The sequence below is a fragment of the Rana temporaria genome, chromosome 11 (assembly GCF_905171775.1).
Source record: "Rana temporaria chromosome 11, aRanTem1.1, whole genome shotgun sequence".
NCBI lineage: Eukaryota > Metazoa > Chordata > Amphibia > Anura > Ranidae > Rana > Rana temporaria.
Genome location: NC_053499.1, coordinates 156,690,729 through 156,715,726, shown reverse-complemented (window position 1 = coordinate 156,715,726; position 24,998 = coordinate 156,690,729). Strand labels below are relative to the sequence as shown.

General features: G+C 46.4%; 1 protein-coding gene across 3 annotated transcripts in view; it reads right to left on the bottom strand.

Moving 5' to 3' along the window:
* Positions 1 to 24,998, bottom strand: part of PHKB (phosphorylase kinase regulatory subunit beta) — a 237,979-nt gene that overhangs the window by 191,189 nt on the left and 21,792 nt on the right. For all 3 annotated transcript variants that reach the window (XM_040329505.1, XM_040329504.1, XM_040329506.1), the window contains one exon: positions 15,038 to 15,127. In XM_040329505.1, the coding sequence (XP_040185439.1) occupies positions 15,038 to 15,127 (90 nt within the window). The remainder of the gene's footprint in view (positions 1 to 15,037; positions 15,128 to 24,998) is intronic.

Genomic DNA, 24,998 nt, shown 5'->3' with positions numbered 1-24,998 from the left:
AAAATAAACAGTAAAAGTAATACATTTAAACCACCATATAAAAAAAAGAAATGGGTAAAGTAATAAATTGAAACCATCATACGTTAAAAAAATAAAAATAAATAAAAAGTAGTGAAAGAAAGACTAGTCATTTAAAAAATGAGAACTCGGTAAGCCGAAAACATAAAAAGGAAAACAATTAAATAAAAATAACTGTAAGGATAAAACGAAAAGCTCCAGCAAGCAGGCTGGAAAGCCTAATAAACATTTGACTGTTTACATGATCAGCCGCTTGTGCTAATAGAGAATTAGAACGTTTATTGCCATCACAGCTCATTTATCGCAGGCAGACGCACAAATAATTAGCACTCGGTGCGGCCGCCGTTTTTTTTTCGGGAACGCAACACTTCCATCAGGCTGTAGACATTCTCTCAGCACAACTATCCGGGCATCAGTCATGGGCGCCTGTGCCAGCTTACTGAGCCATGAAGGCGTAATTATTCCTCCCCGTCTTCAAACTTCGGCCCGATGCGCTCTCTCTCTCTCTCGGAAAACGGCGTGTCTTCTGAAAGTCAAAATGACGCCGAACTATTCGGGGAACTCTCAAATGTCACCGCGGATTAAAGGTGAACAGGAAATAATCGCATTGTTGGTGTTTTCGCCGAGATCAGTCAGTTTCATGCGATTACGGGAACTTAACGCAGCTTCTAATTGTAATAGATTTCATTTTCTGGTTGAGATTCTGGCCTGGGGTGTCAACATTAAGGTGGATCTTTCAGTAAATTTACAAATCTGCATGAATAAAATTCCTGATGTGTCATAATACATAGCAACAGAGGCCCGGATTCACAAAGCACTTGAGCCGACGTATCTCCAGATACGCCGCGTAAGTGCAAATATGCGCCGTCGTATCTACCCCGTTTCCCCAAAAATAAGACCTACCCTGAAAATAAGACCTAGTTAAAAATGCTTGTAAAATCCTACAACCCACTCTATTACAGTAGTATAAAAAGTACAATGTGTGCGTTTCTTTAAAGGGGAGTTACAGCCATTTGTATGTTTATTAAAAGTCAGCAGCAACAAAAAGTGTAGCTGCTGGCTTTTAATAAACAGGCACTTACCTGCTCCAGCGACGCGCCGGCCGGGGGTCCGCTCCTCTCCCCCCCTCCCCGGCCGGCGCCTTCATTTTCAGTGTGGGCACCCGGCCGTGACAGCTTTCGGCTTCACGGCCGGGCACCCACTGCGCATGCGCGAGCAGCACTGCGCATGCGCGAGCGGCGCGGCCCGGCGCCGTGTAATTGGCCAGGAGATCGCCTAGGACCTGTGACGTGTCCTAGGCGATCGCCTACAGCAGCCACTTCCTGAAGGCGATTAAGCTTAGTCGCCTACAGGAAGGAGGAAGTGGGACAGGAAGCCCCCACTCCCCCCCCAAAAAAATTACATGCCAAATGTGGCATGTAAGGGGGAGAGGAGTGGGTTAAGAGGAAGTTCCAAATTTGGGTGGAACTCCTCTTTAATATAATTATGGGGAAGAGAGCTCCGGCGGGTCACAGAAGAGCAGAATGGCGCTATAACAAAGGTATTTGGCACAATTATATTACAGGAACACGCACATTGTACATTATATACTACTGTAATAGAGTGGATTGTAGGATTTTACAAGCATTTTAACTCCGTTCACACTGGGGATTCCTGACAGGCAGGGAGGGAGAGAAGACAGCATATTACATGGTAAGACCTACTCCGAAAATAAGCCCTACTGTGTCTTTTGTTGGCATAATTAATATAAGACCCGGGCTTATTTTGGGGGAAACACGGTATGTGCCGGACTCAGAAACTAAGATACGCCTGAAAATAGGCTTCATCCGACCGACGTAACTTGCCTATGCCTGCATAGAGTGGGAGCATATTTACGCTGGACGTATTTGGCGCTCCCATTGATTTTCTATTCATATATGCAAATGAGGGAGATACGCTGATTCACGAACGAACTTCCGTCCGTCCGTCGCAGTGCCCCATAAAGGAGGTGTAACTCAGCAGCATCCATGCAAAGGGAACACAAGCCGACGTATTTTATGTAGGACGTGAAGAAGACTAGGCGTAGGTTACGTTCACGCCGTAGGCAGTGATCCGGCGTATCTTAGGGAGTATTTTGTGTCGTGCTCGCCCCCTCCCTTGGACTACAGGAGAGTCAGGATGCCGATAGAGAAAGAAGCTGTGTGTTAGTGGGCGTCCTGACTCTCGTGTAGTCCAAGGGAGAGGGCGAGCATGACACTCCACACCAGGGAGAAAGCCTCGCATTACGGTGTGGAGTTACAGACAGAAGAACAGGAAGTGAGGATTTCTCAGAAGAAATAAGGACATTTAAAAGCAAAATGGAAGGATGAGGTAAGTGAAGGAGGACTGCACTAAGGGAAAGGAAGATATTTAGGAAAAAAACAATTGTACCTTTACAACCCCTTTAATATACGCAACTAAAACTCTAAAAGAAAGCCCCATCCATCGACTGCTAAAAATACAGAAACATCATTTGAATATATATAAAAAAAAAAAAAAAAAAAAGAAGTGGTAAAAGAAAATTAACATGCAAATCAACAGTGTGTGCAAAGTATGGAAAGTGCTTTAGGCACCAGGCTGTAACACGCCTTGAACCAGCGTGGTAGCGGAGCTCCTATGAAAACAAGCAGTTCATTTGCAATGCAGACGTCGCTATTATCATATTTAAAAAAAAAAAGATATTTGCTTTAAGGTATTTTGTTTTTAAGGATCCCAAACTCCTTAGATTTACATTCAAAACCTGCAAAAAAAACACGAAAATAAATAAATAAAAAGAACTAAACCTCCAGCAGGTGTTAAGAACTGAAGACAAAACATATTGTGAAGTGAAGATGAAGCACATAAAGAAATATCTGTGAATCAGCACAAGGTTGGCGGCTGCATTGTGCAGACTTTGCTCTTCCTGCAGGGAATTACTCAGACAAACCAACCCAGAAATATGCAAAGTATTAATGGAGTCTTTGTTGGCAAACTGGATGGGGGGGGTATCAAACTTTGGAAATGTGACCTAAGCATATAATAGGAATAAATACATAAAAAGCTGAGATCACCTTCAAGCTGGATTTATTCCATTATATTGGAGCCGCACCATTCTGGGAAATATTAGAAATCACTATTTTTTTTTTTGCTTAGAATAAAGATCATGATTCTCGTGGAGTAAAATCATCTTTGACATACAAAAAAAATTAGGCTAGCTTTTTATCTTTTTTTTTTTTTTTATTCATTAAAGTGTATCCCCCCCCCCCCCCCCCCCCAAAAAATAGCATTTGAAAGACCGCTGCGCAAATGTAATGTAATGCGTGTAATATAAAATATTGCAATGATCGCCATTTTATTCTCTAGGGTCTCTTCTAAAGAAAAACAAAAAAAATGATATTATTATTAATATATATATATATATATATATATATGAATAGGGCTGTGAAAATTGACTATTAATTCATCGATTTTTCTTTAATTGATAAAAGAATTGTAATCGATCCAAAAAAAATTTGGATTGGTACACACCTCTCCGCCGGCTTCCGGGAGTTCCGTCGGAGATCCGGTGACGTCACAGACACCGGCGGGGCTTGCCGTGTCCATCTGAAGGGCTCCTTTGCTGTGCCTTCATATCTGCATGCCGGCGGGACCTCACTATCTGCCACACGCAAGGGCTGTTACACTTCCCTCTATCACTTCCCTCCATCAACCTGAGATTCTACAACCATCCACTGGGAGTTGTGATAGTTCCCTTCACGGAACATCTACATGCCGACGGACTGATGTTAGCCTCTCCTCATCTGGGATTCAGCAGTAGTATCGTTGTACACATTTTTATACCAGTATCATACTTAGCTACATGTTTTTATGACTGCATTTGCTACCGTTTGGTATTACTCGCACCATTTTTACAGTTTATGTAGCAACATCGATTTTATCTCCAGTGCAATATTTATTTTGTTACCTACTTGAAGACTATAAAAGTTTTAATGCTATTCCCATCAAGCGCTGCCTTTGTGTGTTTTTTGTATCCTGCTATCCATTTTTCCAGTGGTTGGGAGCTGCACTGGGAATCAGCCTGCAAGGAGATCAGCTAAAAGTAGTTGGATCTCTATGTGCGTTATAATAATAATAAAAAAAAAAATCGATTAATCGAACACAAAAATGTTGATCAGTAACAGCCCTAATAAACGTTTGGGGGCTCCAAGTAGTTTTCTAGCAAAAAATAATGATTTTTTTAACTTGAAACCAACAAGCATCAGAAAAAGGTTTAGTCTTAGGCCTCATGCACGCTGGACGTTTCAGACATTTTTACAGCGGCTGTTTTTGGCAGTAGACGTTTTTTTCTAGTCATTAAACTCTCCATCATGTTATCCTCCTGTGTCCATGCACACGTAGGCTGTTATCAGCAGTTTTGGACAAAGGTGATCAAATACCAAACGAAAGCTATTTTTGTGGGGGGGGGGGGGGGGAAATTTGTTTGGGTGCCACTTCACACGACCGCGCAATTGTCAGTTAAAGTGACGCAGAGCCGTATCGCAAAAAAAGGCCTGGTCATTAAGGGGGTAAATCCTTCTGGTCCTTAAAGCGGAGTTCCACCCAAAAGTGGAACTTCCGCTTAATCCACTCCTTACATGCCACATTTGGCATGTCATTTTTTTTGGGGGGGGAGTGGGGGCTTCAGGAGGAGCGGGACATCCTGTCCCACTTCCTCCTTCCGCCGATCGCCTGGGACACGTGACAGGTTCCAGGCGATCACCTGTCCAATCAGGCGCAGTGAGTGCCCGGCCGTGAAGCCGAAAGCGGTCACGGCCGGGTGCCCACAGTAACGATGAGGACGCCGGCCGGAGAGGGGGGGGGGGGGAGAGGAGCGGAGCTCCGGCCGGCGCGTCGCTGGAACGTGGAGCAGGTGAGTGCATGTTTATTAATGGCCAGCAGCTACACTTTTTGTAGCTGCTGACTTTTAATAAACATTAAAAATGCCTGGAACACCCCTTTAAGTGGAAAAAGTTCTGCCAATTCTAAAGACCCCGCAAGTAACACACTTCCAAAATAGATGAACAGCAGCTACTTAATATGCCAAAATGAAAACACAGATAAATACAAATGTCATTCTAATAACTGGCAGCCAAGTTATGCCAAAATGTCAACAAGCTTTTGGAGTGTCAGATAAAAATAAATGTTAATCATGGTAATTGCAGCCTAATTATGATCCCATCGCCGTGTCTGTCATTAGATCTGTCCCAATCTCGCTGATTAACTAACTAATGTACTTTATGAATGTAATCATTTCTGAAAATTGCTGCCCTTAAAGTCTGTTCTCAGAATCTCCTAAAAAATGCTGGATTTGGAACAGGAGGTGCCTGAGAGAAGTAATGCACTGAAATCCACAAGCTGCGGGAAACACGGCGAATGGCTGTTCTCTACGGTCATTTAAACACATCAAAAATCTCCAAATAAACCTCCAACCAATACTTGGGCCTCCTATTACACACAGGAGTCCATGCAGAGTAAATTCCGGCATAGGAAGGTCCAGGTGTTGTGTACAGCTACCCACAGACATGAGCAGTTGTGCGTGGCTGGACTCTTGTATACGCCGTGACCTGTGTACATAGTAATACAGAGTACAGGTATATGCAAACAATAGGAAATGTTCCATTTTTTGCATGTGCTTGTACACTAGAGGCAGGTCCAAGGGCACGCTGGGTCAGCAACAGGCAGGCAAACAAAAGAATGAGGTTAGTCAGGTGTATATGCAGGCAATGCCCAATTTCAGAACCGCTCTAAGAATTGTCTTGATGGTCTTCAGCCATTACCTTGTGACCGAGTATCCCGATTCTGTTCGTTGTCTACCCGTTGCTGACCCAGTTTTCCCTGGGACCTGCCTCTATTCTGCTTACCTGTGGCAGACTCAGCTGGCCTCCTGATTTTGCCTTTACTCTGCCTATCTGTTTGCTGACCCAGCTGGCCTCCTGGACTTGCCTCAACTCTGCAAACCTGTTGCCGACCCAGCTGGCCTTCTGAAATTGCTGCTACAATGCCTACCTGTTGTTGACTTAGCTGGCCTCCTGGAATTGCCTCTACTCTGCCTGTTGCTGGTCCAGCTAGCCTCCTGGAATTGCCTCTTCTCTGCCTACCTGTTGCTAGATATGCTTGGGCTCCTTCTGCCTCTCCCATGGTCACAGTGCTGACCAATCAGAAGCCATCTAGCCCGTAAGGTCAGCACTGCAAGGATTTAAGACACTATGACCAGCCTAGGTTTACACATGAGCAGTGGAGAAAACCCCTCCTGCACGACGGGTTCCACCATCTCCGGCTCCGGATCCCACTGTGGACATCAGTGGCTGCGGCTTGGGCTCCTCCTGCCTCTCCCATGGTCAAGGTGCTGACCAATCAGAAGCCATCTAGTTAGCACTGCAAGGAGAGGAAGCAGCAAGGATTTTAGATCCCCGGACCTGTGAAATGGCTTTTCGTTGTCGGACAGCGGGTGATCGTCAGTCTGGTACAGTGGCCCCCGGAAGGGGGGGCCCACTGGATGGCTAGACCTGCTGGAGCCTGAAGGTAGATGGCCGTGGGCGAGGCAGGAGGAGCCAAAGCCACAGCCACCGACGTCCACAGTGAGATCGGGAGCCGGAGATGGCGGGACCAATCAAAGTCACTATGACAAGCCTGGGTTCCCACAGGAGCGGTGTGGGGAAACCGCATGCAATTTGGACAGGAACCGCACCGCATTCCTGTGCAAATCACATGCAATTCTCTGCAATTTCTTACCGACGCTGAGCACTGATACAAAATTGCATGGGCTAATATTGCACTGCAAATGTATCAGTACTCGGGATTGGCGAGTGCTTGACCAAAAGTATTGATACTCGTACTCGGCATTAAAAAAAAAAAATATGGTATAGGTCCATCCCTACCTAAATTATTAAGATTTGATTGTTAATACTGACACATGCCCACCTGATGTAATGTAAAGTCCAATTAAAATGTAAACACTTTGGCATATTTAAAGCGGAGTTCCGGCCACAATTTCACTTTTTAAATATAAATACCCCTGTAATACACAAGCTTAATGTATTCTAGTAAAGTTAGTCTGTAAACTAAGGTCCGTTTTGTTAGGTTGTTACAGCATTTAGACACTTTATAAAATAGAAATTGACTGGGGCCATCTTAAGTGTGGGCATCATGAAGCCAGACTGTATGACTTCCTGGATTTCAGCCTTGCACATGCTCAGTGCTGCACAAGCAGTGTCAGATCAGGTTTCAGCACCTGTGCTGTCCAAGTCACATGATTCTTTGAGACTGGGGAGTGCACAGACTCCTGGAAAGTTACACCCACTACATTCCCAGGAGTCTGTGCGGTGTAGGTTAGGAAGCATTAAGCACCTAGGTGCAGGAAGTGGGAAGATTAACTATTCTGCCTAGCAACAACACTTTAAAGGCATCTAAAAAAAAAAAAAAAAATTTGTAAAGGACTAATGACATTTTTTTAAAACTACTGATGTAATGTTATATTTATGGGTGGAACTCCACTTTAAACATTTGGGGAAGAAATCCCACAAGAGTCACCATAAAAGTTTCCAAAGTTCGGGTAAAATACCAGACTTCTATTTTCACTTGAGAGTACATTGCCTCTTAAACAAAATTAAAATAAAGCACCAGTTATGGATTTATGTGAAAAGGACTGAACGCCGCTTAAATTAGTTCTTAATTGCAGTTTATAATTCTCGATAATGAGTTGTCAAACTGAGACAACGTTCCCAACCAAAGACACTGGTGGACACAATGAGCGCTGATTAGATTCCAAAGCAGGAGACGGGTTATTAAAAAAGCCTTACAAGGAATGTATTAGTTATTCATATCATGGGAGTGCAGACCAAACGAGAGAGAAAATATTGAGTATTTCTCATAAAACAGCATTGTGGGCCTTAAAGAGACCCTGTCACGTCTCCATTGAGGGTAAAATGACATCACTAGGCCCAAGTATTGTCACACCAATTTGGGTGAAATCACCACTCTGAGCTCCATCACCAACCAAAATCAAGTATTTCAGTGGCAGCTGGGAAGGAAGAAATACAACGACTGAGCATTGCCCCCTCCCCCCCCCCACCCTTCCTTCCACATCCCAAGGTACTTTAACCGCTTCAGCCCCTTCCTGACCAGAGCACTTTTTACAATTCGGCACTGCGTCGCTTTAACTGACAATTGCGCAGTCGTGCAACGTTGTACCCAAACAAAATTTACGTCTTTTTTCCCACAAATAGAGCTTTCTTTTGGTGGTATTTGATCGCCTCTGCGGCTTTCATTTTTTGCGCTATAAACAAAAAAAGAGCAACAATTTTGAAAAAAAATAAAAAACTATTTTTTTAGTTTTTGCTAGAATATATATCCAACATTTTTTTTTCACAAAAAACAATTGTTTCCTCAGTTGAGGCCAAAATTTATTCTTCTACATATTTTTGGTAAAAACACAATGGGCCGGATTCAAATAGCCCAGCGTAAATTTGTGCGGGCGTAGCGTATCTCAGATACGCTACGCCGCCGTAACTTAGTGAGGCAGATTCTGTATTCAGAAAGAACCTGCGCCCTAAGTTAAGGTGGCGTAGCGTATGTGGTCTGGCGTAACCCCGCGGAATTCAAATTATCCATGTAGTGGGCGTGTTGTATGGTAATGAAGGCTGACCCCACGTAATTGACGTTTTTGACTAACGGCGCATGCGCCATCCGTGAACGTAACCCAGTGCGCATGCTCCAAATTAACCCGCAAAAAGCCAATGCTTTCGACGTGAACGTAAATTACGCACAGCCCTATTCGCGAACGACTTACGCAAACGACGTAATCGACGGGAAATTCAACGCTGGCCCGACGTCCAAACTTAACATAGGATACGCTATAGCAGGGGTAACTTTACGCCGGAAAAAGCCTAACGTAAACGACGTAAAAAAATGCGCCAGGCGGACGTACGTTCTACCTAATTTGCATATTTCTCACGTAAATCGACGGAAGCGCCACCTAGCGGCCAGCGTAAATATGCAACTAAGATACGACGGCATAAGAGACTTACGCCAGTCGGATCTTAGCAAAATTCCGGCGTATCTTGTTTTCTGAATACAATAGATAGGCCAGCGTAACTTCTTTCTGAATCTGGCCCAATAAGCGTATATTGATTGGTTTTGCGTCTACAAAATAGGTGATAGATTTATGGCACCCTCCCGCCGCCATCAGGTGCTTCTCCGGGCTCTCCCATGCCATCGGGGGCCCGGAGAAAAAGAAAAAAGAAAAAAAAAAATCACCCGGCGCTGGATGACAACGATAGAGATATCTGGTCATCGCTATGACCATAGGAGGCCCGGGCGCGACGTTATGACGTCACGCCCAGGTTCCCAGAAGTAAACAAAGCCACGATCGTGGTTGTCAGCATGAGATTGGAGATTTTTTTTTGACAATCTAATGCCTTCCAGCCTGGAGGAGAGATGTGAGGTTTTACTGACCCCACATCTCTCCATAAAGAGGACCTTTCACTAGGGTTGTCCCGATACCACTTTAAGACCAGGTAATGATACCCCCCCAAGTACTCGCCGATACAGATTACCGACACTTTTTTTAATCTCATGTGACAGTGACAGCATTTTTTTTTACAATGCTTTTTTTTTTTTTTTTTAGGTGGGGGTGGACAGTGTCAGTGGGCCAGATTCAGAAACAAGATACGACGGCGTATCTCCCGATACGCCGTCGTATCTCTGAGTGCGGGAGGTAGTATCTATATACGCCCGATTCAGAGAATCAGTTACGCATAGATATCCCTAAGATCCGACAGGTGTCAAAAACGCGGGGTCAAGTCAAATTTAAATAAAACACGCCCCCAACATCCCCATTTGAATTAGGCGGGCTTACGCCGCCACACATATGTTACGCCGCCGTAACTAAGAGCGCAAGTTCTTTCTGAATACAGAACTTGCGCCCAAAGTTACAGCGGCGTACTGTATCGGAGATGCGTTACGCCGGCAGATAGATACACGAATCTATCTGAATCCGGCCCAGTGTGTTTTTTATTAAATTTTCTACAATAATTTTTTTTATTTTTATGGGGGGCTTTGTGAGATATCAGGGGTCTTAAAAGACCCCTGACATCTCCCCTTTAAGACAGGGAAAGGGACTAGTCCACAGATTCCCCAGTCCCTTTCTCTGCAGCCTCAGCTGCACTGAAAATGAATGGAGAGAAGACAGCGGTTCCTCTCCATTCATAAACTAAAACATTGTAAACACAGTTCACATTCAAAAAACAGTAAGGAGCTGGATTTACCGGCTCCTACCTATGCTCTCCATTCTGACAGATCGAGGGGGTGGAGGAGGAGCATGGAGGGGGACACGAAGGGAGAGAGCAGCAGAAAAGAGGGAGACAGCAGCAGAACGGGGGGCTGGAGGAGGATACGGGGAGTCAGTGGTGATCGTGTGTGGGAGGAGCACTGATCACCGCTGATTTCACTAAAGCAGCTGAAAGCCGTGGGGGGTAGGTTAGAGAGAGAGAAGCGGAGAAACGGCTGTCAGACTTTTAAATCTATACAGCGGTGATCGATGCTGACAACTCCCCCACCGCAGTGATCACCCTGACTGTCCAGGTATCGGGTGAAGCATCGGAGCATTTGCCCGAGTACAAATACTCGTGAAAATGCTCCGTATCGGTACCAATACTAGTATCGTTATCGGGACAACCCTACCTTTTTACTAACCATTCCTATTCCAAGAGATGTTTACATTACTTGTAATGGGGATAAAAGTGATAAAAAAAAAAGGAGGGGGAGTAAAAAAAAAAAAAGAAAAAAAGAATTTAAAACGCCTGTGTCCCTGGTAGCTCGTGCTCAGAAGCCAACACACGTAAGTACCGCCCACATATGTAAATGCCGCTCAAACCGCACGTGACCTCCTCTGTACTCTAAACTGGTAACCTGTAAAAAAAAATTAAGGCGTTGCCTATGGAGATTTGTAAGTACCGAAGATTGGTGCCATGCCACGAGTGTGCGCAATTTTAAAGTGCGACATGTTGGGTATCTATTTACTCGGCGTAACATCATCTTTCACATTATACAAAAAAACACTTTATTGTTTTTTTTTTTTAATTAATGAAATTGTGTTTTATTCACCAAAAAAATAAAAGGCGTTTGAAAAATGATTGCGCAAATACTGTGCGAGATAAAAAGCTGCAATGACCGCCGTTTTATTCCCTAGAGCAGGGGTGGGGAACCTGTGGCCCGCAAAATCATTCCATCCTGCCCCCCCCTGTCCCGCTGAGTGTGTGTCTGCGGAGCTGTCAGAAGAAGGAGCCGATGTTTACCTTGTAGTTCCGGCTCCTTCTGATTATGGGTGCAACAGATCGTCACCGATCCGTGATCCGAACGGGTCACCCCGTTTGGATCAGCGATCCGCGGAGCCTCGGCCTAGCTCCGGAGCAGCGGCCATCTTGGTACACCCGGCAGCGGCCCTCCTCTCTGTTTACACCCACAGAGGAGGAGGAGCCCGCACTCGAGGGAAACACACACTGCTGTCTGAGGTCTGCACTACTGTGGGGGTTACTGTCTGAGGTCTGCACTACTGTGGGGGTTACTGTCTGAGGTCTGCACTACTGTGGGGGTTACTGTCTGAGGTCTGTACTACTGTGGGGGTTACTGTCTGAGGTCTGTACTACTGTGGGGGTTACTGTCTGAGGTCTGCACTACTGTGGGGGTTACTGTCTGAGGTCTGCACTACTGTGGGGGTTACTGTCTGAGGTCTGCACTACTGTGGGGGTTACTGTCTGAGGTCTGTACTACTGTGGGGGTTACTGTCTGAGGTCTGCACTACTGTGGGGGTTACTGTCTGAGGTCTGTACTACTGTGGGGGTTACTGTCTGAGGTCTGCACTACTGTGGGGGTTACTGTCTGAGGTCTGCACTACTGTGGGGGTTACTGTCTGAGGTCTGCACTACTAAATGTTTGACCAAATATAACAGGCTAATTTTTAAGTTGATCATTTTGTACGGCCCCCGAATGACGTTACAAAAATCCAAAAAATCCAAATGGCGCTTGGCAGAAAAAAGGTTCCCCACCCCTGCCCTAGAGTGTCTGCTAAAAAAAAAAAAAACATACATACATAATGTTTGGGGGTTCCAAGTTATTTTATAGCAAAAAAATAAAGATTTTTACATGTAGGAGAGGAGTGCCACAATAGGCCCGGTATGGAAGTGGTTAAAAATCGAATGAATGGATTTTATCACAGATAGAGAAATCTGCAATGCTGGCAATTGTATTCAGACAGCCGCAGCACCCGCAGCTGCGAAGATTACACTCTATATGGATGCAGTCACTGTCATAATCATCCACCCAGCTCAGCCGATCTTTAAATCGACCTTTGTTGAGCCGGGTGGTGCGCGAACACACAGGCCACCAGCGTCTAGAATTTCAGCCGATACAACAGAAATCATCTGAAATTCAAGCCAGCTTATCTCGAATTTGTAGAAAAATAAACAACAGGTGAGGTCAGTTTGACATTTCATGCAGCTGCGGTAAATCTTTGTTGGCATTAATCCCAATAAAAAAAAAAGAAGATTTTTTTTTTTCAGTGTGATGTTTCTGCATGTGTTGCGCTCAGCGGTGAGCCAAACGCGGTGTACACAGAGAGCAATCACACAGCAGTACATCTCCTGGCATTGGCTGAGCAATGGGAACGGAGCGGAATGACCCGAAGAATGAAAAAGGCAATTTAAGCGCTCTGTGGAAAATGAAGGGCCGCTATGTTTAAGTTCTTCTATGTAATCTCCAACCTCAGAGTCTGAACTGTGCTGCAGCCGTGGCGAGATTTGCCGGTTTCTTTTAAGATTCAAACAGATACGTTTATCCAAAAACGGATCTTTCAGTTCGGGACCGACCCCTGCTGGTCTGACTCAACGATTGGCTTCTGACACCTCTGCGAGACCCCCCCCCCCCCCGTGGTGAGAGGTCCGAATTTCTCAGATGACCCCTTGATGCTGTTTTAAAAAGATTTATCTCTGCCTGCCGAATTTGTTCATTTATTTTATATTATAAATCATGCAGGAAAACTGCATGGAGTCAGAGTAGATAGAAGAATTCAGAAAGATCTGAAAGAACAGCTTCTAAAGCCGCTCCAAGTTTTTCTCTAAAAAGCATGTGAAGAAAAAAAAAAAAGAAAGAAAGAAAAGGCAGTGGCCTTTAGGGGAGCCCAGGCGCCGCCCCCTCTATCCATGCATCCGGTCTATTAGGGGAGCCTGGGCGCCGCTCCCCCCTATCCATGCATCTGGTTCATTGGGGGAGCCCGGGCACCACCCCCCCCTATCCACGGCCGTCACCCCCTATCCATGCATCTGGTCCATTAGGGAAGCCTTGGCGCCGCCCCCTATATCCACGGCCACCACCCCCTTTTCATGCATCTGGCCCATTAGGGGAGCCCAGGCGCCGCTCCCTCTATCCACGGTCGCCACCCCCTAGCCATGCATCCAGTACATTAGGGGAGCCCGGGCGTTGCCCCCCTCTATCCACGGCCACCACCCCCCCTATCCACAGCCGTCACCCCCCCTATCCATGCATCTGGTCCATTAGGTTAGCCTTGGCGCCGCCCCATCTATCCACGGCCACCACCCCCTATCCATGCATCCAGTACATTAGGGGAGCGCGGGCGTTGCCCCCCCTCTATCCACGACCACCACCCCCTTTTCATGCATCTGGTCCATTAGGGGAGCCTAGGCGCCGCCCCCTCTATCCACGGGAAACGCCCCCTATTCATGCATCCGGCACCTTTCAGGACGCCAGGCACATGAATTACAGTAGGGGTGTGTTTTCTTGAAGCACCTGATTAGAGCTAGAGGCTCTAATAGGCTTCAAAATAGAGTGGGCTCGGGGCACAGAGCATTGCGCTACGAGCCTACCCAGGTGTTTCAACAGCGAATCAATATTTTCTATTGAAACACTGATCCTCAATCCGGCCAATCAGAAGCGAGTGTGAGAACCGTTTTCCGATTGGCTGAAAAGAGAAGAGTCCCAATTGGCCGCTGAGGAGGAGAGAGAAAAACGGAAGGCGCCACGATACCCGTAGAGAGCAGGGGAACGGAAAGCCGCCGGTGAAGTGCTGCCCACCATAGATAGTGTAAGTGCTCCAGACTCACCCGACCAGGGGGGTGGGTGTAGAGGTGTAACTGGTTAAATGTGTGCCTAACCAGTGTTTATGTGTACCGTGTTAGGTGCCTTTACTAAAGGGAAGTGGTGGAATTTATTTCCTGTAGATACACAAAATCCATACCTTCCCCCGGTCAGAACGAAGCACGGCCTTTACTTACATAGGCAGATCTCCTTTCTGTGTGTTTTACCAACGATCAGTGGGTGCCAGAGGACATCCAGTGCCCGGCACCCGCAGATTGGCTTCTGCTGCGATTAAATCACAACAGAAGTGGCCTGCCGCCGACTCACACGTGCCCCCTGCAGGAGGAAGTGTGGAATGACGTGTATACAGAGGCAATCTGCCACCTTTCTCCATGCCGCGGGTGGCAATGGCTGGTGTGTGAGGGGGTCCTCCCACACATTCCGCTTTGAAGCCCAACAGGGCAGAGGGACTCCCTATAAGGGAGTGAGAGGATCTAGCCCGCTCAACCAGCCCCGTTAGTCCTTCGCCTCTCTTTTTTAGAGACCGCGTGGTCAAAGTGCGTGCATGTTAACCCAATTTCGAGTGCGTGTAAGTGTGGTGGTTTTTGTGGGAGGGGGATGGGCGTACTAAGCGCAGGCTTACCTCGCATAGCACACCCGCCGGGAGCCAGGCTGAGACCACCAAACTCAATTCACATGTAGCCGAGACCGGGATCCGAACCCCTAGCTGCAGAGGTGAATGGCTTGTCAGCGCAGTGCCAATCGCGTTGAGCCACCGCAGCTCCCTGCAACAGGTGTTTTGAAAAGCTGCAGCAAAAGAAGCAAGACTCTTCGCTGCCGCAGCGAGAGGTACGGGACTCCCTTATCAAGATCAACATTAAAATCTGCTACTTACCGATTCTGTAATAACGATCCAATTTATCCCACAGAGTCTCATCGTCTGACCTCGGGAGGTCGATGCTTTTTAGAGGTTCATATACAGAGCCTAAAATAACAAGAAAAATACAAAAAGAGAAGAAAAGAATGAGAGAAGATAAAAAATCTCATCTCCCCAATCAACATAATAAAAATGATCACACAGCCTAGCAAGTTGTTGTCTCTTTCATTAACCGCACTGATGAAGCTAATTGCATTTTCTACAGAGTATCCAAAAGGGTTTTTCATCAAGTAAAAAAACAAAACTTATTATCAAGTGAGCAAAAAAGAAAAAAAAGAAAGGAAGAAGAGAAAAAAAATATATATATTTTAGAGATTGTGCTGCAGAGGTCTCCCCGGAACGGAGAAGACAGAAGCCTGAAATGTAAGGAGCCGTCTTCAGCCCATCGCTGAGATCTCGTCATTCTCTGCGGATGCCGGAGAGATAAAACCACCGAACACTCGGGGAGAATTCCGGGCCTCCGACTTCCCGCATCTACACACTGTCTATTGAATTTTTAAAGCAGCGGAATAAACAAAAATATTTCCGCTCCGCTATGTATTCATTAAAAGCTCAAGTTTGTTTTGGGTTATATTTTTCCCTCCCTGGTTTCTCTTTTCCACCCTCATCACCATGCAAATACATAAAAAAAAAATGGTTTTCATTTCATAGCGTATTTTAGACCCATCACTGGGTTTCTGTGCATACATTACATATATGATGTCATCACTGCATCTCTGTGCTTCCCTATGACACCAATGATGGGACACTATTCCTCCCACTGACACCAATGATGGGTCACTATTCCTCCCACTGACACCAATGATGGGACAATATTCCTCCCACTGATACCAATGATGGGACACTATTCCTCCCACTGATACCAATGATGGGGCACTATTCCTCCTACTGACACCAATGATGGGACACTATTCCTCCCACTGACACCAATGATGGGACACTATTCCTCCCACTGACACCAATGATGGGACACTATTCCTCCCACTGACACCAATGATGGGGCACTATTCCTCCCACAGACACCAATGATGGGACACTATTCCTCCCACTGACAATGATGGGACACTATTCCTCCCACTGACACCAATGATGGGTCACTATTCCTCCCACTGACACCAATGATAGGGCACTATTCCTTCCACTGACACCAATGATGGGTCACTATTCCTTCCACTGACACCAATGATGGGTCACTATTCCTCCCACTGACACCAATGATGGGACACTATTCCTCCCACTGATACCAATGATGGGACACTATTCCTCCCACTGACACCAATTATGGGACACTATTCCTCCCACTGACACCAATGATAGGACACTATTCCTTCCACTGACACCAATGATGGGACACTATTCCTCCCGCTGATACCAATGATGGGACACTATTCCTCCCGCTGACACCAATGATGGGACACTATTCCTCCCGCTGACACCAATGATGGGACACTATTCCTCCCGCTGACACCAATGATGGGACACTATTCCTCCCACTGATACCAATGATGGGACACTATTCCTCCCACTGATACCAATGATGGGACACTATTCCTCCCACTGATACCAATGATGGGACACTATTCCTCCCACTGACGGGTCACTATTCCTTCCACTGACACCAATGATGGGACACTATTCCTCCCACTGATACCAATGATGGGACACTATTCCTCCCGCTGACACCAATGATGGGACACTATTCCTCCCGCTGACACCAATGATGGGACACTATTCCTCCCACTGATACCAATGATGGAGCACTATTCTTCCCACTGACACCAATGATGGGACACTATTCCTTCCACTGACACCAATGATGGGACACTATTCTTCCCACTGACACCAATGATGGGGCACTATTCCTCCCACTGACACCAATGATGGGGCATTCTTTACTCTCATTGACACCAAGGTATTTTCTACTTTCAGTGGCCACAGTCCAGCCCCCTCAAGGTCTGAAGGACAGAAAACTGTCCATTTGCTCAGAATGTTTGGATACCCCTGCACTAATTGAAGGAACTGAAACCCAATGAAAAAAAAAGGGGCAGGTCAGGGGCAGTAAGGCTTGGGAAGGAGAGTGCTAGATGTCTTCTACCTGTCATTCTCTGCACAGGAGAATGCAGGACTGTAAGGGGGGGGGGGAGCCATTGGCTCTCACTGCTGTTTATCGCAGCTAGTGAGTCGATGCGGAAGGGGGGGGGGGCAGAGCCGCGGATCGGTGTCTGAATGAACACGCAGGACAGCAGCTTGGGTGCCCCATTGCAAGCTGCTTGATCTGGGAGTACGCGACAGGAGGCAGGGGCCAGGAGCACTGGCGGGGGACCCAAAAAGAGGAGGATTGGGCAAAATCACTGCACAGAGCAGGTAAGTATGCTGTGTTTTGATTGCAGCTATGGGGTGCAGAATTTAAAGTCCCACTGAGGAAACACACTCCTCAGAGTGTATAAAGTTAGTCTATTTTTTAGGGATGTGGTAGGACTTGCAACATTGGACACCTTCACCATTTTTTGGGGTGCAGAACGCCTCGGCTGCTTATGACTGGCTATTAGCGGGTACAGATTTCTGATCAGGGCTGTAACACAAATTCCCCCTGCAGTACCTCTTCAATGCCACAAGATGCCCTCAGTCTCCCTGGTTGAATGATGAAGAAGACTGAGGACATACCTTGAGTGCAACGTATCATGGACGCACCCCTGATCATCGATGCTGCCATTATGCCAACACTAAGGATGAGCTCCAGCTTGTTCGCATAGAACACGTGCAGAGACCGCCAGGAAGTCTGCACGGCGCTGTGCTAATCACAGCCAGAGAGATGCTCGGCTGCAGAGATCGGGAAATGTCTCCCTGGCTGTGATTAGCGCAGCGCTGTGCAGACTTCCTGGCGGGCTCTGCATGTGTACTATGCGAACACGCTGGAGCTCATCCTTAGCCAACACAACTCACTTAAAGTGGAGGTTCACCCGGAAATTGCTATTTTTACCCTTAGATTGATGCTCATTTTGTCTAGGGGAATCGGCTAGTTTTTTTTAAATCGAACCTGTACTTGCCTTTTTAGAGAGCGATCTTCTCCGCCGCTTCCGGGTATGGGCTGCGGGACTGGGCGTTCCTATTTTGATTGACAGTCTTCCGAAAGGCTTCCGACGGTCGCATCCATCGCGTCACGATTTTACGAAAGTAGCCGAACGTCGGTGCGCAAGCGCAGTATAGAGCCGCACCGACGTTAGTCTTCTTTCGGCTACTCATGACGCGATGGATGCGACCGTCGGAAGCCTTTCGGAAGGCCCATCCAAAAAAAAAAAATCTGCTTTAATGCCCCTTAATTCTTATGATGGAGACACACGAGCAGCAGCAGCTTCTTCATACGGAGCGTGATGAAGCTAAAGACTCCTCCTCGTTCTCGTGTGTACAGGAAAGCGGCTTGCGCAGCTCGCAGTGAATTATTATTCCTCGGTGTGAGAGTCTGCCTCATAAAAATGCAGCACTTCATTAGTTCTGGAGGAATTAAAGCCTTTCTATTAATATTTTAATTGCCTTTTTAATTTCTGCCTCAAATCGTGGGCAGGCTTCCTAGCAACAAACATCCGACGGCTTAAAGTAAACTTGACTCGGCGCCCGGCCTGACAGACGAATTAGACGCTGGAAAAAAAAAAAGTCTGGAACCAATTCAACGCAGTGTAGAGAAGCTCTTGGACATCGCTGTGAATTTCATCAAAGCGAAACTCCGCGACGCTCGCGATCTACCGCCCCAAGATGTTAAAGGAGCGCTCCGCTCAAACCTGAAAGTGACTGTAGAGATTGCATTTAATTTTTTTAAAAGATCTTCACCTATAAGTGGAAGCTCCGCTTATCTGCCTCCACCCCCCCCCTTCCACTGTCACATTTGGCACCTTTTGGGGTGGGGAACGGGTACCTGGTTTTCTATCCAATGAGGACCCGAGACAGTGGCTGCTGGGCTCATTCTCATTGCTGGAACGATCGGGTTCAGGTAAGTAAAAAGGGGGCTCTGGGGGGGGTTGGCAGCTGCACCAGAGAAGAAGGTTTTTCACCGTAACCACTTCAGCCCCGGGAAGAATTTACCCCCCTTCCTGATCACAGCACTTTTTGCGATTCGGCACTGCGTCACTTTAACAACTGCGCGGTCGTGCGACGTGGCTCCCAAAGAAAACCGATGTCCTGTTTTCCCCCCACAAATAGAGCTTTCTTTTGGTGGTATTTAAAACCTTGGCGGTTTTTATTTTCTGCGCTATAAACAAAAATTTTCAAAAATATGTTGAGGAATTAAGCCACATTATTGGTATTAGTGGGAGGAATAATGCCCCAATGGTATTAGTTGGAGGAATACTGCCCCATCACTGGTGTCAGTGGGAGGAATTGTGCCCCATTTTTAGTATTAGTTGGAGGAATAGTGCCCCATCACTGGTGTCAGTGGGAGGAATAGTGCCCCATAATTGGTAACAGTTGGAGCAACAAACTTGCTGACCTTACATGTTTGCTAATGTGACAGAACACCTCCGATTTTCACATTTAACATCTAAACAGTCCGTGGCATTTCCAAATACTGTATTTAAGCGCATAAGCTCCGTTTTGTGTTGAAAGTAACTGTGAAATCTAAAACTCTGGTGGGCGTAATAAGATGTCTGCTTGCCCCCTTCTCACTCTATCATTACTGGGCAGGAGTGTGGGGTGTAGCAAGATGGCGGAGACGAAACGTCACTTCCGGGGGAAATCTGTGATGGGGAGCCGAATGTGACAACACACCCCACCACTGGTGTCAGAGGGAGGAATAGTGCCCCACCACTGGGAGGAATAGTGCCCCACCACTGGTGACACTGGGAGGAATAGTGCCATATCCTTGGTGTCCAGAGGAAATAATAGTGCCCCACCACTGGTGTCACTGGGAGGAATAGTGCCCCACCACTGGTGTCACTGGGAGGAATAGTGCCCCACCACTGGTGTCACTGGGAGGAATAGTGCCCCACCACTGGTGTCACTGGGAGGAATAGTGCCCCACCACTGGTGTCACTGGGAGGAATAGTGCCCCACCACTGGTGTCACTGGGAGGAATAGTGCCCCACCACTGGTGTCACTGGGAGGAATAGTGTCCCACCACTGGTGTCACTGGGAGGAATAGTGTCCCACCACTGGTGTCACTGGGAGGAATAGTGCCATATCCTTGGTGTCCAGAGGAAATAATAGTGTCCCATCATTGGTGTCAGTGGGAGGAATAGTGCCCCATCATTGGTCTCAGTGGGAGGAGTAGTGCCCCATCATTGATGTTAATGGACGAATTAGTGGTTCATCATGGGTATTAGTGGGAGTAACAGTGCCCCATCTTTGGTGCTAGAAAAAAAAAAAGACATCCCACTGTTGGTGGCAGTGGGAAGAGCAATGCCTCATCTCACTGGGTGGAATATTGCCCCAAGGGCTGGATAAAGTCAACCAAAGTGCCGCAATCTGGAGACCACTATACTAGGCCACCATATCAACCGCAGCCTACAGGGGTTGCCATTACATATTCCAGCCCTATGCTGCAGGTGAGATTCGGAGTTAATTGGCCATTAGTTGAGGAAAACACAGAAGAGCCTTGATAGTTGCTTCTTAACAAGGATGTATTTGAAAGAGATTTTCTTTCTAGTGTTGGGTCATCAAATATTAAAGAGACATTCAATTTGGCCATGTCTGATCGTTGACCTCCGCTCTCCCTTTTATTAGAAGGTATAATGGAGCTTCCTGCAGCAAAGCATAAATCACGGCGTTCCCGTGAAACGCAGATAGATGGTGAAGGAGACAAACAACGACTTGACGTTGTCCTTGACATGTCTTCACAATCACAACAATCAGGCCTCTGTATACATCTTCACCAGCTGCCTACTCTTCATCTCTACACCTCACAAAGTGTGGAACAAAATGGGAAGAGAACAGATTAGCCCCCCTGCCGAGACACAACGGGACGTTTCCTACAAGGCACGCGAATATTAAACATCAACACGCGGAACGCCGAAAGTCAATCACCCAACACAACGCAGAAATGCGCGGCCTTTCTTACAATCAGATTAAACGCGGGCGCTGAATTCTCATGGTGGCTTTAATATGTAAATACATTCCTCCCAACTTTTCAATCTAAGAAATCAGAGGCAACTCAACGCAGAAATGATCTGCGGTGAACAAAGCGAAGAGCGAGCGAGCGAGCGTGACGACCTTGCACTAAATATCGGACGTGGCCTAAAGCGGAACCAAACTCTCAATCAACATCAACTACTTTTAAAGAGATTGTAAAGTTTTTTTGGTTAAACCATCAGTAATTGGAGATTTTCACCAATTGCCGTTTGGATACAACATCGGCAACCGTTTACAGTCCGCTGCGTGATATTATGAGCGGAAATTGTTACTCGCTCCGATACCAACCAACAAAATGGCCGCCTCCGAGGCGACGACAACTTTGTCCTTGTTAGCCGCTGTGGTGTCAAAACAGAAAAATCTTCCTGTGCCGGACTGTATTCGGTTGCCGGTGTCGTGTCCAAACAGCAATTTGTCAAAATCTCCAATTACTGATAGTTAAAAGAAAACCGAAAGTGAGGTGGTTGGAGTTTCTGACAGAGTTTGACAAGTTTGAGCAGAGAATGGCTCTGCACTTGTTACAAAGAATCGTGGAAATGCCGGATTAAGATCGTGAGGGGGGTTGAACAGAGATCACGATTTTTTTAACGATCGTGCAGCTCTAATCCAACCCAACAAGTCTAGTTTCCGTTGAATTAAGCGCTTGGTTACCCATAGAGGGAGCTTTACTCCCACTTGTGCCTTACCGTTCCACCCTTTTTTTTCTATTTATGCTTTGGATTAGAGGGCAGAACACCAACTTGGTGTCTTAGACATTGGTATTGTGACTTACTTGATTTATACCCCCAGCCTTTAGTTTCTTATCATCACCTTTGCCTAGCAGCACTGGAGTCGTTTAAACCGCAACCACGGCACTACCTGCCTGGAGTTTGCATGTTCTCTCTGTGCCCAAGTGGGTTTCCTCCGGGTTCTCCAGTTTCCTCCCACACTCCAAAGACATGCTGGTATGTTAAAGCGGAAGTCCGCCAAATTTTGCAGCTGCTGACTTTTAAAATAAGGACACTTACCCGTCCTGGGCGCCCACGATGTCGGCACCCAAAGCCGATAAATCTCTTCGGCTCTCGGATGCTTTCGCCGCCATCTTCAGCAAGGGAATCAAGAAGTGAAGCCCCGAGGCTTCACTTCCTGGTTCCCTACTGCGCATGCACGACTCGCGCTGCACGATGCCACTGGTCCCTACTGTCTTCTGGGACCTGTGCATTTCCCAGAAGACAGCTGGGGGGGGGGGGAGTGGCTCAGATACCCGCAGGTGGCTCGGGTATCTATGCCGGTAGTGGGAGCAAATACCTGTATTTGACAGGTTTCTGCTCCCCCTCCTCCCTGAAAGGTGTCAAATGTGACACTGGAGAGTTTTTTTCCGAAAAGCGGAAGTTCCATTTTTGGGTGGAACTCCGCTTTAATTGGCTCCCATCTAAATTGGCCCTAGTATGTGTATGAATGAATGTGCATTAGGAACATTAGATTGTAAGCTCTTGTGGGCAGGGACTGATGTGAATGTAATTTTATATATATATATATATATATATATATATATATATATATATATATATATATATATATATATATATATATATATATATATATATATATATATAAAAGCGCTGCATAAATTGATGGCGCTATACAAGAACCTGTAATAAATGAAGCTTTTTCACCCAAAACTAGTATTTGACTTTTGGATGAATGCTGATAGGTTGAGGTCCCTGTTGCTTACTACTCAACATTTATCGCAGGGATATGCAATTAGCGGACCTCCAGCTGTTGCAAAACTACAAGTCCCATCATGCCTCTGGGTGTCATGCTCGTGGCTTTTTAGAGTCTTGCTATGCCTCATGGAAGTTGTAGTTCTGCAACAGCTGGAGGTCTGCTAATTGCTTATCCCTGATCTATCGGATTGACCTCAAAATATTCCACAGCAATTTTTGTCCAATGCCCCCTTCCTGCTGCCTGATAAACGCATGTTCCAATTACTTTCTTCGTCTACATAAAAATCCACTGCAGGAGCGTGACAATCATTTTTGGCTATGTCATGGCTCTGAACATTTGGTGGAAATGGGAATTCTGGTGGACGCGTCCCTCCAGGAATCACGGACAGACATAAGAATTCAGAATTCCGTCCAACTTGCCAGCAAACCACAAACAGAATTAAGTAATCTCTGCCTTTGGGCTTGGAAGCAGCTGCTCGTTGGAGAATTCCACTAATTTCAGTTAAAATAAAGCCGTCACGAAGTTCTAAAACTGGCAGGAGGAGTGGAATGCTGAAGTTGAGATTAGAATAACAGGCCTTGGATTTTGGGGGCTTTTGAGATGCACAAGAAGATATCCAAAGACACGTCTGGGAACATAATAAAACCCACTAGTGTCACCTAATTCCAAAATATCATAAATCACAATATTTCGAAAATTATTTGTAAATACAAAACTTGTTCTATCAAATATAAAGTGCATCAGTATCTGCGCTCAAAATATGTTACACATAAATATTAAAAATAAATGACAACCATATAAAAGGATCCAGAATAAAAAGTGTATCAGTGTTCGAGTTAAAACACAATATACATAAAGTGTCCGAAAGTGTTCGAAAATAATCACAACAAGCTCTTTATTTACCGTATTTATCGGCGTATACCGCGCACCTTTTTCCCCTTAAAATAAGGCTGCATTCACACCTGAGCATTTTGTCGCCTGAAGCGCGACCCTCAAAAACGCTAGAGGGGAAAAAATACATTATTCCCTATGGAGATGCTTCACATCTCCACTCCAAAATGCCTGAAGCTCAAACTATTTCCGGGCCCTTTTTTGTTGCGCGAATCGGGCGGTTTGGGCGTTTTTGAGCGTTTCTATTTCCCATAGAAAGTAATGGAAACGCTCGATTCAAGCGTCTAGCGTTTTGTCGCTTTAATCAATAGAACATTTTACCCAGGTAGAAGATAAAAAAAAAAAATCTACCAACATAGCAACAAGTGATGAAAAGATGATAATTTTGCCTATTGGCTAAAATAAAAAACGTCAAAGTACAAAAACTTTGGACGACGCTGTATGCAAACGCGCAAATAAGCATGAATATGCGCGAAAAAAAACGCCAGAAAAAGCGACTGAACGACCTACACTCAGGTGTGAATGCAGCCTAAGGGGAAAATCGTGGGTGAGCGATATACGCCGATACCCGCTTCCCGCGCTCAGTTTGAATGCCTGCGCCAACATATACCGAATGCAGTACACTCGGCTACATTCGGCCAGGCTCGGCTTCGCTCATGCTCACGCATAAACGTCACAGCGCGTGAGCACGAGCGAAGCCGAGCCTGGCCGAATGTAGCCGAGTGTACTGCACTCGGTATATGTCGGCGCAGGCATTCAAACTGAGCGCGGGAAGCGGCAATTCACCGGGGAGACAGCGCGGGAGAAGCCGGGAGGACACCACCGAAGCCGCAGACGGACACCAGACCCGACGAGGCCGCCGATGGACGCTGCGCAAGACACCAAAACTGTAAGTACTAAAAAAAAATTTTTTACAGGAATTGCGGGTCCGCATTAGGGGTGCGCGCTATACGCCGGAGCGCGCAATACCCGATAAATACGGTATATCTTGAAGCTTTATCTCGGATACCGATATTCCACCACATTGATTACAGCAAATCACACAGGGTGTCAGGGAGGAAATAGGAACCAACACACAGCTCTCCCCGTTCTTCAACTCCGGGGACCGATCGCGGAACTCCAGCGGCGATCAGGTCCGTGAGTCCCGCGGAGCTTCAAACAGGGTCGCGTGCCCGCGGCGTGCGACCCCACGGCTGGGCTTAAA